The sequence below is a fragment of the Gopherus evgoodei genome, chromosome 2 (genome assembly GCF_007399415.2).
Source record: "Gopherus evgoodei ecotype Sinaloan lineage chromosome 2, rGopEvg1_v1.p, whole genome shotgun sequence".
NCBI classification, from domain to species: domain Eukaryota; kingdom Metazoa; phylum Chordata; order Testudines; family Testudinidae; genus Gopherus; species Gopherus evgoodei.
Window position 1 is genome coordinate 131,401,346 of NC_044323.1, and position 12,895 is coordinate 131,414,240.

The window sequence follows — 12,895 nt, forward strand, 5'->3', positions numbered from 1 at the left end:
ATTTTAATTCAGGAGAAAGCAGGTGATAGGGTTATGGAAAAAGAGACAGAATTTATTCTGCTCTTCTGTAGCTCCTGAAACCTATATTGCTTCTAATTAGGTAGAACTTGCAACCACTTGATCAGGTATACCTTTCAGCTTTTCTCACTTTAAAGCAGTGAGGTTTTTTTTAAAAAAAATTGTTTTTTTAGTTCCTCTAAAGTGCTGAGAACAATAATTTACTAGGGTCAGGGCTAGTATCCCAAATGACATATCCTTGGTTATACCTCAGACCTTCCTGTCTTCTGTTTACTTTGCATAAAACTTCTACAACTACTCTCTGCTTCCAATGCCAAGTTGACAGGCAGCTGTCTGGGAGCATCAGCTTATGTCCTCAGATGACCCCTGTGTGTTGCTGTTTTAGCAGTACAAATATCTTTACATCCAGTGTGCTCATGCATACGTCCTCAGCAGTTGTGTGTTTGTATATACTTGTTAATTCCAGAACCTTTCAGTTCTGTTGTTTTTGTGTGGTAGAGATTTTTATCAATTTTTTACAGTGGGAGGAAGCAGAAGCAGAATTCTGTTCTGCTCTGCTTGAGCTCATAGAATCTTTATTTCTCCAATTAAGTTCAAAATATGTCTTGTGTATTTTACAGTTTATTTCATTTTAAATCTATCTGGTTTTATTTTGCTCTGTGGCATGATCCTTGACCATAATGCTGTTTTTTCCATTATTTTTTATTCTTAATTAATTTTGATATTAAATGTGTGAGAAACTTTAAGCAAAATGATAAGTTTCTTGTTTTGGCCAGCAGACATATGTAGGGTGTGTCGGTCTGAAGGAACACCTGAGAAACCCCTCTATCATCCGTGCGTGTGTACTGGCAGTATTAAATTTATTCATCAAGAATGGTAAGTTTTAATTTTTTAAACAGAACACAAATGTTTTCTAAAAGGGATACTTGTTAGGTCTTCAAAAGAACTACTTTGTAAACAGAAAAGTTTGTTTGTGGAAAAATTATATTTAAATGTAAATTTTTGGATGGTTCTTACAAGTTAGCTTGCATTATCTGCTTTCTGTCTCTGTAGCGTAAAGAGCAAGTGAAAACCAAAGTATGCGCACCTACATGTTGTAACAGTCATTCCTGCTTATGAATACAGTAGTATTTGACTGGTAGTCTTTTATAAACTGTGCGCATCAGGAAGACAGCTGACTAAACTTACTAAATTATTAGTATATCTTTCTGCACCTTTATAGATATGAATTAGAGTGTAAAGGTCTAACGCCCAAGGGTAAATATTATATTTTAACTTTTAAAAATCCTATATTAATGCAATATTATGGTTGCATAGTTAATCATGAAAACGCCAAAGTTAAAGCTGCCCCCCAGTGTGACTGAATTATGATAGTGATTAATTACACAATCGCTTACTATTTCAACCTTAGATATACAGGTGTACTTTGTACAAACAATCCCCAGAGAGGAGAGAGGGAGGGAGAAAAAAAATCACAGGTCCACATTAATAGAGGTGCATGTTCCCTGTGTGTGTTAGCCTTTTGGATAGTAGTGTCTATAAGATTTGAGTTAATGCACACCCAAAGAGCACACATCATCAGTAGTACAAACAATTTCTTTGAAGAGTCACAGTTACCAGGTAGCCTGCTCTCCTTTTCCATTCTTGCATACCAATTTCATTTTCATAGTGGTCCAAACTATCTGTATTAATTTAACAGGCTTAATATAGTTGATAAATTAATAAATCCAATTATTGGCTTTTCAACTGTAATTTTTTTAGACTTGAACTTTTCACAAGTGGCAGGAAATCAATTGCTTGAATGTCTTAAATTTTTAAGCGTAGACACATTTTAGCTCTATGTTCGTGTTTCTCTTTATTGCAGCTTAGTTCAGTGGCTGAAACACAGCAGAAAAGAATACTGTGAATTATGTAAACACAGATTTGCTTTCACACCAAGTAAGTATATAACACCTTTTCTATCTTTTTCAACACTTTTTTTCCTTATTTTCTTATTTGTGATATTTATAGTAGTGATTGGCATTTTTTATATTTCTAGGTGTATCTGTGTAGATAGTTTTGGCCAATGTCTCTTATTCTTGTTTGACCTGTAGCTCTTTTGAGTAGATCACAATATAGGTTTTTCAAAAATTTTTCTTTGTAGCAGATAATACTGATTTTTTTCATCCACCTAGTTTCCAAGAAAGAATATTCAGTATCTTTTGATGCCCTCAATTCCAGTTCATGGACTGGGAGCTGAGTTTAAGTAACTTAATGCATACAGTTCATTTTCAGTTACAGTGTATTCAGCGGGAGTAAAGTTCTGAGGAATCTGTAAGTTTTAGACTGCTAAAATGAGGTGAATCAAACCTGTAATCCACAGTTGACAAACTTTTTTTCAATTGCTTTTGAAGTATCTGTCTGTAAGAACATTACTTTGCAGAATTGACTTAGTATCTTACTAACTTCTTCCTAGCAACACAGCTGACACTAGCAATGTGAGTTGATTTAATGTACCCTAATATTCTCCATCCATTCTACCGCCACCTCAGTCAAGGTTGAGTAGTTACCACAAATAATTGTTTATCGTGTTAGATTCAGCTAACGAAAATTGAAGTTAAGCAATTCAGTTAATTTTTAAAAACCTTAGACTCAAGAGCTGACCTTATCCCTGTGCAGTTTCTGATGGGATGCATGTTCTGTTCTACTGGGTAACAAGAAAACTAACATTGGGCAAGGTGTCAAATAAGTAAGGCCCTTCATCTATGTGGCACATTAGGCCTCAGTCGTTCCGCATTGCCCTCTCATTGCCTGTCTAATCAGTACAATATTCCTTGTATTGTTTATTTTAATTGAGTTTACAGTAGAACCTCAGAATTATGAACACCAGAGTTATGAACTGACCAGCCAGCCACATATCTCATTTGGAACCAGAAGTATGCAGTCAGGCAGCAGCAGAGACCAAAAAAAAAAAAAAGTAAATTACAGTATAGTACTGTGTTAACTGTAAACTACTAAAAAAAATACTTCTCTGTACTAAAGTTTCAAAGCTGTGTTAAGTCAATGTTCAGTTGTATACTTTTGAAAGAACTGTAACAGGGATCGGCAACCTTTGGCACACGGCCCGTCAGGGAAATCTGCTGGCGGGCTGGGCCGGTTTGTTTACCTACATCGTCTGCAGATTTGGCCCATCGCAGCTCCCACTGGCCATGGTTCACCATTCCAGGCCAATGGGGGCTGCGGCAAGCAGGCCGGGCCAAGGGATGTGCTGGCTGCCACTTCCGGCAGCCCCCATTGTCCGGGAACGGCGAATAGCGGCCAGTGGGAGCTGCGATCGGCCGAATCTGCAGACACTGCAGGTAAACAAACCTGACAGGCTGCGTGCCAAAGGTTGCCGATCCCTGAACTATAACATTTTGTTCAGTTACAGACACTTCAGAGTTACAAACAACCTCCATTCCTGAGGTGTCGCTAACTCTGAGGTTCTACTGCACTTTATGCTGCTCCCAAATTCTAAGTTTTAAATGTGCTGCGTAAAGAGACTTTTTTAAAAAAAAAAACCTGAGTTCCTGCATCCTAGGAACTATCTGGGGTGGGGAGGGTAGCTGGTGGTTTGAATAGTTGGGAGTTTTTTGTTATCCAGGAGGCAGTTTGGCTCTTGCAGCTGAAGGACAGGTGATGCATCTCTTTTGCTCCCCCCCACCCTGCCCCCTGGATTCAGTTGCCTCTATCCTCAACCAACTAGGGAAGGAGTATTTTATTCTCCATTCCAGGATCCATTTATACCAACTAGCTGTCGTCTTGTAACCCACCCCAAAATCTGTCATAGCAACCATAATAACATAAAAGCATATTAGACTGATACTACTAGTGACATGATCAGAAAATATATAGATAATGTTGACAGTTTGGGGTTAACACCGGACAGATGAGTGGAGCATTTAGCATCTTTCAGAGTTACTGTTTCAGACTGGTTGGTAGACTCTGACATATGTTACTGCATTGGTTATACCTGCTTCTTGGTTATATTTCTAGCTTGCAAGGGTTTCCTCTTAAACCTTAAAAAATGAGGTGAATAAAAATTATTAAAAAAAAATCAGTGTTTATTTAAATAAATTTATTTTAAAAAAATAAAACTATTTGACATTAGGACAACCTATGCTAAGGCCTTAAATTATTTTAATAAATTATAATAAGTTAAGTTAAATTTAAAAAAAATAAAGTACATGTTTGCTGTCAAGTTTTAAGAAAAGTCAGACTACTGAGCTGGTAGAAGTCGCTAACCTAAGCAATTTATTGAAATGGGACCAGCTTTTGATAGCAAGTATCAGAGGGTAGCCGTGTTAGTCTGGATCTGTAAAAGCAGCAAAGAATCCTGTGGCACCTTATAGACTAACAGACGTTTTGGAGCATGAACTTTCGTGGGTGAATACCCACTTCCTCAGATGCATGTAATGGAAATATCCAGGGGCAGGTCTATATATGTGTGCTAGCAAGCAAGCTAGAGATAACGAGGTCAGTTCAATCAGGGAGGATGAGGCCCTGTTCTAGCAGTTGAGGTGTGAAAACCAAGAGAGGAGAAACTGGTTCTGTAATTGGCAAGCCATTCACAGTCTTTGTTCAATCCTGAGCTGATGGTGTCAAATTTGCAGATGAACTGAAGCTCAGCAGTTTCTCTTTGAAGTCTGGTCCTGAAGTTTTTTTGCTGCAGGATGGCCACCTTAAGGTCTGCTATAGTGTGGCCAGGGAGGTTGAAGTGCTCTCCTACAGGTTTTTGTATATTGCCATTCCTAATGTCTGATTTGTGTCCATTTATCCTTTTCCGTAGAGACTGTCCAGTTTGGCCGATGTACATAGCAGAGGGGCATTGCTGGCATATGATGGCGTATATTACATTGGTGGATGTGCAGGTGAATGAACCAGTGATGGTGTGGCTGATCTGGTTAGGTCCTGTGATGGTGTCGCTGGTGTAGATATGTGGGCAGAGTTGGCATCGAGGTTTGTTGCATGGATTGGTTCCTGAGCTAGAGTTATTATGGTGTGGTGTGCAGTTACTGGTGAGAATATGTTTCAGGTTGGCAGGTTGTCTGTGGGCAAGGATTGGCCTGCCACCCAAGGCCTGTGAAAGTGTGGGATCATTGTCCAGGATGGGTTGTAGATCCTTGATGATGCGTTGGAGGGGTTTTAGCTGGGGGCTGTATGTGATGGCCAGTGGAGTCCTGTTGGTTTCTCTCTTGGGTTTGTCTCGCAGTAGGAGGCTTCTGGGTACACGTCTGGCTCTGTTGATCTGTTTCCTTATTTCCTCATGCGGGTATTGTAGTTTTGAGAATGCTTGGTGGAGATTTTGTAGGTGTTGGTCTCTGTCTGAGGGGTTAGAGCAGATGCGGTTGTACCGCAGTGCTTGGCTGTAGACAATGGATCATGTGATGTGCCCGGGATGGAAGCTGGAGGCATGAAGGTAGGCATAGCGGTCGGTGGGTTTTCGATATAGGGTGGTGTTAATGTGACCATCACTTATTTGCACCGTGGTGTCAAGAAAGTGGACCTCCCGTGTAGATTGGTCCAGGCTGAGGTTGATGGTGGGGTGGAAGCTGTTGAAATCATGGTGGAATTTTTCCAGAGTCTCCTTCCCATGGGTCCAGATGATGAAGATGTCATCAATGTAGCGTAGATAGAGAAGGGGTGTGAGTGGACGAGAGCTGAGGAAGCGTTGTTCCAGGTCGGCCATGAAGATATTGGCATATTGTGGGGCCATGCGGGTGCCCATAGCAGTGCCACTGATCTGGAGATATATATTGTCATCAAATTTGAAATAGTTGTGTGTAAGTATAATATAATATGATAATATAAGATACAACTCTGCCCACATATCTACACCAGCGACACCATCACAGGACCTAACCAGATCAGCCACACCATCACTGGTTCATTCACCTGCACATCCACCAATGTAATATACGCCATCTTATGCCAGCAATGCCCCTCTGCTATGTACATCGGCCAAACTGGACAGTCTCTACGGAAAAGGATAAATGGACACAAATCAGACATTAGGAATGGCAATATACAAAAACCTGTAGGAGAGCACTTCAACCTCCCTGGCCACACTATAGCAGACCTTAAGGTGGCCATCCTGCAGCAAAAAAACTTCAGGACCAGACTTCAAAGAGAAACTGCTGAGCTTCAGTTCATCTGCAAATTTGACACCATCAGCTCAGGATTGAACAAAGACTGTGAATGGCTTGCCAATTACAGAACCAGTTTCTCCTCTCTTGGTTTTCACACCTCAACTGCTAGAACAGGGCCTCATCCTCCCTGATTGAACTGACCTCGTTATCTCTAGCTTGCTTGCTAGCACACATATATAGACCTGCCCCTGGATATTTCCATTACATGCATCTGAGGAAGTGGGTATTCACCCATGAAAGCTCATGCTCCAAAACGTCTGTTAGTCTATAAGGTGCCACAGGATTCTTTGCTGCTTTTTTTGATAGCAGTAGACTCTTCTGTATATGCAGAGAGAATATTTTCTTCACTTCATTTTCTTCAACTAGTTCAGTTCAATAACTAGTTGAGAAAACAATTGGGAGTTAAAAAAGTAGGGATGCATGTTTTGCAATCTCTGAATAAACACTGGGTGTAAGAAGATGAGATATGGTAGTGCTAGAAACTTGTAGCACATGGTGACCAGAAACAATCAGTTAAATTAATTAATTACATATATTTCCTTTATTTAATAAATCAGTTATTTTTAAATGCAAAAAAAGTTTTCATAAACTTTGGCTAACTTTTTTCTTACGTATCCAGCATTTTTAATGTAGTTTTTATTTAATAAAAAAATTAAAATACTGTTTTTGTGTATTTTAATTGAATTTGAATGTCCATCCAAACAGACCTTGGCACAAATCACAACTAAATCATTACTCATCTAGTAAATAAGAAATGCATCATTCATCATTTTCTAGTATAATAAAAATTAGGAATCTGAATAAAGAAGTTAAACTATATAGTTGCGAAAATGTTTATATAAATGTAGTGTATCCTCTGGTTACACTAAATTTGGTGCTGCTGTTTGCTAAAGGCTATATGTAGTTGCAACAGAAAATCTACCTTGATTCTGGGGCACAGCTGTGTGGCATTCTAAGAGAAATCCATAAATTTGCAAAAATCAAAAGGCCAACTTACTGAATTTTACATGGGGCTCTGTTAATAACTGTTACTTAAAATGTATCTGCAAAACAAAGGAAGTATGAACAATACAGCACTTACCTCTAAAGAAGGCAGAGGGCATTTAAACACAGTTATGAAAGGTGAAGAGAACGTTTGAATGCTTGTGCACATATGTATTCCAGTTAAGGTGTGTGCGCATCAAGTGCATTCAAGTCAGAGATGGTTGGTCAGCAGTACCCACTGGGGTGATTCCTGTGTCCTGAGTGTCCTCGTGCCTCAAGCTGAGCGCATAAAGGGTGGGGCCACCCTGAGCCTTCTCAGTTTCTTCTCACCATCTGCAGCTTACTGTCATTCAGTAGTTATTAGCACTCTTGTATTTAGTTAGCTTACTTTACATAGTAGTTAGTGACAGGTTGTTTTAAAATCATGTTTCCTTTTCTCTCTGAGTTTTTGAGATAAGTATCTTCTCTATTTCTTTGGGTGGTACTCCTGTACTACTACTACTGCTGCTGCTGAAGTTGTCTATCAGAAAATCCCCAGGTTTTAAATATCTGTTCTCTCAGGCTGTCGTGCCGCTAAATGATGGATATACAGTGGTTCCTGTTTTGTTTAGAAGGCCGCATTCCAGAGAGGTTCACCTGTGTAGCTCCTTCTCCAGAAGAACAAAGAAATCTAGAGAGAACTGGCTGAGAATGTAACTCGTGGAAGAATCCATGCTTCTGGCCGCTGGTACCAAGTGTCCCTGACTATCTTTCAATAAGGAGTGTTCTGGCAGCCACTCTATATTTGGTAGACACCAGTGGTGAAAGAAAGTCGGTAAGAGTACCGGTTTAAAAAAAAAAAAAAAGGATGCAGCAGCATGCTGTCAAATAAGTGGAGCATTCAGTACTGGCTTACTTTCACCCCTTTGTCTGCATAACAAAAAGTTCAAACGCAAAGCTAATAAAAGCTTGGAAAGGGAAAACTCACTATCACATTTGTTTGTTGTTTCTCTCCCTCTCCTCCTCCAGCCAGGTGCCTGAAGTGGCTAGGCTCCGCTTTCCCCTGACCCCCGGACTCAGCAGGGGCTGCAGGGCTCCCCTCTAGCTTGTAGCAGGAAGCAGGGGGACTGGCTAAGGGAGAAGCCTCCCCAGGTAGCCTGCTGCCTGCATAGGAACAGTGTAAACTTAGCTGTTCACTCCACAGGTCTGAATGATGGGATTTGGAGCTATTTCTGGCATCCTTGTTAATTTCACTCAGGGTTGTTGGGGGGCGGGAGGGATGACCAGAGTCGGGGCAGTTCTTTTCTGCCCCCTGGATGAGGCGATCTTCAATAATACACAAAAAATACAATCAAAATCAGGAACCATTTCCAAGTTCAAATCTATCCCATTCTCTCCCCAGCAGAGGATCATGGCTGTGATGTCCAAACTGCTTGCAGATCCTCTTTGAAATGTTACTGTTTAAAACAAAAAAAAAACAAAACAAAAAGAAACACATGAAGAACATGGTGGGAAGATGTGTTCTGCTGATTGGGGTTTATTTTGGGCAAAGCAATTTTGGTAAAACAACTAAAGATTCACAGGGAAAGCAAATAGCCCGATAAACAAAACCACAAAGGGATTGGAGGGAAAAACTGAATATTCAGGGAAATTAATGTGTCTCCTTTGAAAGAAATAGTAGTTTTCATTCCACCCTCTTTATATATTGAATTAACACCTGAAATGTCCTTAGGACATGAGGGCTCAAATCTCTTTTTGTTTTGTAGGTGTCCTGCAGAGTGCGAAGGCTGAACTTTCTCTAAGTATCTTGTATATTTTCCCCCAACAACTCTGAGTGGAATGAACAAGGATGTCAGAAATAGCTCTGAATCCTGCAGTTCAGGTCCCAGGGTGGACAGCTGAGTTTAAACTGTTCTTATGCAGGCAGCAGGTGTCCTGGGGAGGCTTCTCCCTCAGCCAGTCCCTCTGCTCCCTGCTATAAGCTAGAGAGGAGCCTGCAGCCCCTACTGAGTGCAGGTGTTGAGAGAAGCACTGAGCCAAGCCCCGTTGGCAGCCTGGCTGGAGGAGGAGGGAGGAGAGAAATCGATGTGACAGTGAGTTTTTCCCTTCCACTGGCTTTTAGTAGCTCTGGATTTAAGCTCTGCAGCCAAATGCTATTGTATTCTGCCCCTGCCTTGATCTCACTGTCCCCGGTCCCCCTCAACAACCGTGAGTGAAATTAACAAGGACGTCAGAAATAGGCCCTAATCCCGCCGTTCAGACCGTGGGGAGACCAGCTAAGTTTAAACTGTTCCTATGCAGGCAGCAGGCTACCTGGGGAGACTTCTCCCTTAGCCAGTCCCCCAGCTCCCTGCTACAAGCTAGAGGGGAGCCCCTTCAACTGCTGCTGAATGCGGGGGTCAGAGGAACAAGGAGCCAAGATCAGTCGGGCAGCCTGGCTGGAGGAGGAGGAGGAGAGAGTACAAGGAGAAAAATGTGATAGTGAGTTTTCAGTTTTTCAGGCTTATTCCAATAGTAAAGGTTTATTACAGACAGTACTGGTGGTAATAGTAGTAGTAGCTTTATTTTCTATATCTAAGTCATGCAATGGGAGGGATCCATGAAGTATGTAGGAGAGGTGGGTTGCTTGTGTTTGGACTGTATGGGTAAGAAATGTAACTTACTTCCACCCCTTGACCCGCCCCTTCCATCTGAGGCCCCGCCCCTTCCGGGGTGGGGGGCAGAGTGGGACCTGTACCAGAGAGAGCTGTATTTTACTTTCACCCCTGATAGACACTCTAGTGCTGAATACCTCTTCCTCTGAAAGAGGGCGAAAGCACTGGGAGTCTGTCATAGTATAATTCCCAAATCTGAACCTTAGCGTCCAAAATATGGGTACTAGCATGAATTCCCCTAAGCTTAATTACCAGCTTAGATTCTGTAGCGCTGCCACCAATCAGGAATTTCAGGGCCTGATACACTCTGGTCCCCCCAAAACCTTTCCTGGGGACCCCCAAGACCCAGATTCCTTGAGTCTCAAAACAAAGGGGAATAAACCATTTCCCTTCCCCCTCCTTTCTTTCTCCCAGCTCCTTCCCGCCCTGGGTACACTAGGAGACCACCGTGATTCAAGTCCTTGAATCCCCACCCGAAAGGAATGTTCCCTTCCCCCTCCCTTCTTCCCCAGAAAGAGATACAGAGATAAACGCAGAGAACAGGTTTTTCTTCCCTCCTGCCTTTCCCTTCTCCCACCAATTCCCTGGTGAGTGCAGACTCCCTTCCCTGGAGTCCTACAAAAGATAACCCAAAAAAATCAATTAGATTCTAAAAAAGAGGAAAACTTTTATTAAAGAAGGAAAAACATAAAAATTGTCTCTGTAATCAAGATGGTAAATATACAGGGTTTTTTAGCTTATAGATAATAGAAAGAAGCTTTCTCCAGCAGAAACACAATTTAAGCAAATACACATCTGCAAATAAAGAAAAACAAGTTAAAAGACTATGACCGCCTTTGTACTTACTTACTATGCTGAATAGATAAGAGACTGTAGCAGGGAGATTGGCAGAAACCTGGTTGCACCTCCAGTCCTGTCCAGGACCCAGAGAGAACAACGCACAAACCAAAAACCCACAAACAAAGGCTTCCCTCCACCCAGATTTGAAAGTATCTTGTTTCCTGATTGGTCCTCTGGTCAGGTGTTTGGGTCCCTGTTTGTTAACTCTTTACAGGTAAAAGACATTGACCCGTAACTATCTGTTTATGACAGAGTCGACCAGAATAGAGGCACCAGTTACAGTCTCCAGGGCTATCACTTAAACCCCATAAGGGTATATCTACACAGCCCTCAGGAGCAAGCCTTCCAGCCCAGGTCAACAGACTTGGTCTAGTGGAGCTCAGCTAGCACTTGAAAAATAGCTGTGTAGACAGTGATTTGAAGTTGCAGCTGATGTTGAAGTTTGGGCTCTGAAGCCTAGAGTGGAGGCTTATACCTCAGTGTGGGGCAAAGAGGAAAATGGTAGCTTGAAATCTTGTACACCCTTTCAGCCCATTCATGTCAGGCCTGGACCACAGCCTCCGTACTACCCACATGTAAAAAAGCTGATCAACATTATCAGATTCCAACACAGGGCTTCAAACAATTCTTACTCCATGCAAGGATTGTTTGTAGTGGTGGCTGTAAATGAGAGGTCCAGGCCAGGACAACAGAAGTCCAACCCTAAGGACAAGGAACCTTAAAAGCTTGACTAGCAAGGCAGAAAAAGCTACCCCACAGTGAGCTTACAGATGAGAATCACAAATTATCAAGCGGATCTCTCCAAATATAAGTTTATTAATTGAGACTCCCTTACAGTATTTATGGACAAAATGCCCAGTGATCTCAGCTGGAATTCAGGTCTGTCATAACCAAGGGCCAGCTCATAGCCGGAACATCACTTCTGGTGGTCTGGACATGACAGACACAGCCTCACCATCTGTGACAATGGCCATAGTGAGGAGAAGGTCCTCATAGCTTCAAGCTTCCGTTTTCTCTAAGGAAGTACAAACAATTGAGGGCCTTCCTTTTGAAAGGTGCAGTCTCTTTAGGGACAAAACAGATAAGGCCTAGAGATCAATTAGAATTCACATGCTTGCTCCCAATAGGTGGCATTACAGGCCCAGCCTTATCAACTGGTATCTCTTCCACCTAGGCAATGTGATCTAACTAGGCAAAGACAAATTTCCTAGGCTTCTTCCACACTTGACCTCTCCTCAGGATTTGCAAATCTCCAAGCAGCAGGTTTAACTGTTTAATCAGGAGCGGAATTCACATTGTACCCGATCTTTCCAACCTGTCTGTCCCATTGGGAATTAGTTGTACCACTTCCACGGTGTCTGGAATGCCATAACCTCAGATTATTGGGTTCCAGATATTGTGGAATTTGGGATTAACCATTCCCTTTCAGTCCCCCATTCACCTTCCCACTCCCTGTTCAGGGACCCTTCTCATGAGATTGTACAATCTCTTCTTGATCTTGGCGTTACAGAGCAGATTTTTCCACAGTCTTGAAGTGTTTCTTATTCCTATTTTCTCATCCCTAAAAAGAAAAATTCTAAGGCCTGTCCTAGACCTAAGAGACCTGAACACCTTAATCAAAACGATGGTGTTCAGGACAGTATTCCTTCTCTTGATTTGAACGACTGGTGTATTGCTCTTAATCTGCAGGATGCCTGTTTTCGTGTGTCTGTCCACCCCAGCCACAGGATATAGCCTAGGTTTTCGATATGGGGATCGTCACTATCCATATACAGTACTTCTGTTCACCCTCTCATCAACCCCCAGAAGCTTTTATAAAGCTTATGGCAGTGGCTTAGCTGAGGTTATCCGGGTATTCCTGTATCTGGACAATTGACAAATCTGTTGTCATTACAGGCAAAAAGTCACAGATGGCATCCATCAGATCCAAGCGCTACTTGGTTGAGTCTGGAAAATAAACATGGACAAATTGACAATGTGTCTGATTTAGAGAATTGAGTTTATTGAGGCCATTTTTGGTTCAACATGTGCAGTCACATATCTACCTTTGGGAATGTTCCAGTCCATTTTAACCCTATGCACCAGTCTATGGTCTCTCTCGAGAACAACAGCAAGATTCTGTCTCAAGCTGCTGGGACACATGATATCCTGCACACATGACTAAGCTTGCCAGAGTTCTTTGCATGCACTAGCTGAATTTGCACCACCAATGGACAGCCCTGTTTGAGAATCGCCTAACTGGGAATATTTGTA

At 41.9% G+C, this 12,895-nt stretch overlaps 1 protein-coding gene across 4 annotated transcripts in view; it reads left to right on the forward strand.

The window, feature by feature from the left end:
* MARCHF6 (membrane associated ring-CH-type finger 6) overlaps window positions 1-12,895 on the forward strand; it is a 124,960-nt gene that overhangs the window by 12,669 nt on the left and 99,396 nt on the right. For 2 of the 4 annotated variants that reach the window (XM_030551702.1, XM_030551705.1), the window contains exons 2-3: window positions 795-894; window positions 1,883-1,956. In XM_030551702.1, the coding sequence (XP_030407562.1) occupies window positions 795-894; window positions 1,883-1,956 (174 nt within the window). Of the gene's footprint in view, window positions 1-769; window positions 895-1,882; window positions 1,957-12,895 lie in introns of those variants that run through there. The other 2 variants (XM_030551703.1, XM_030551704.1) reach the window with 2 other exon arrangements.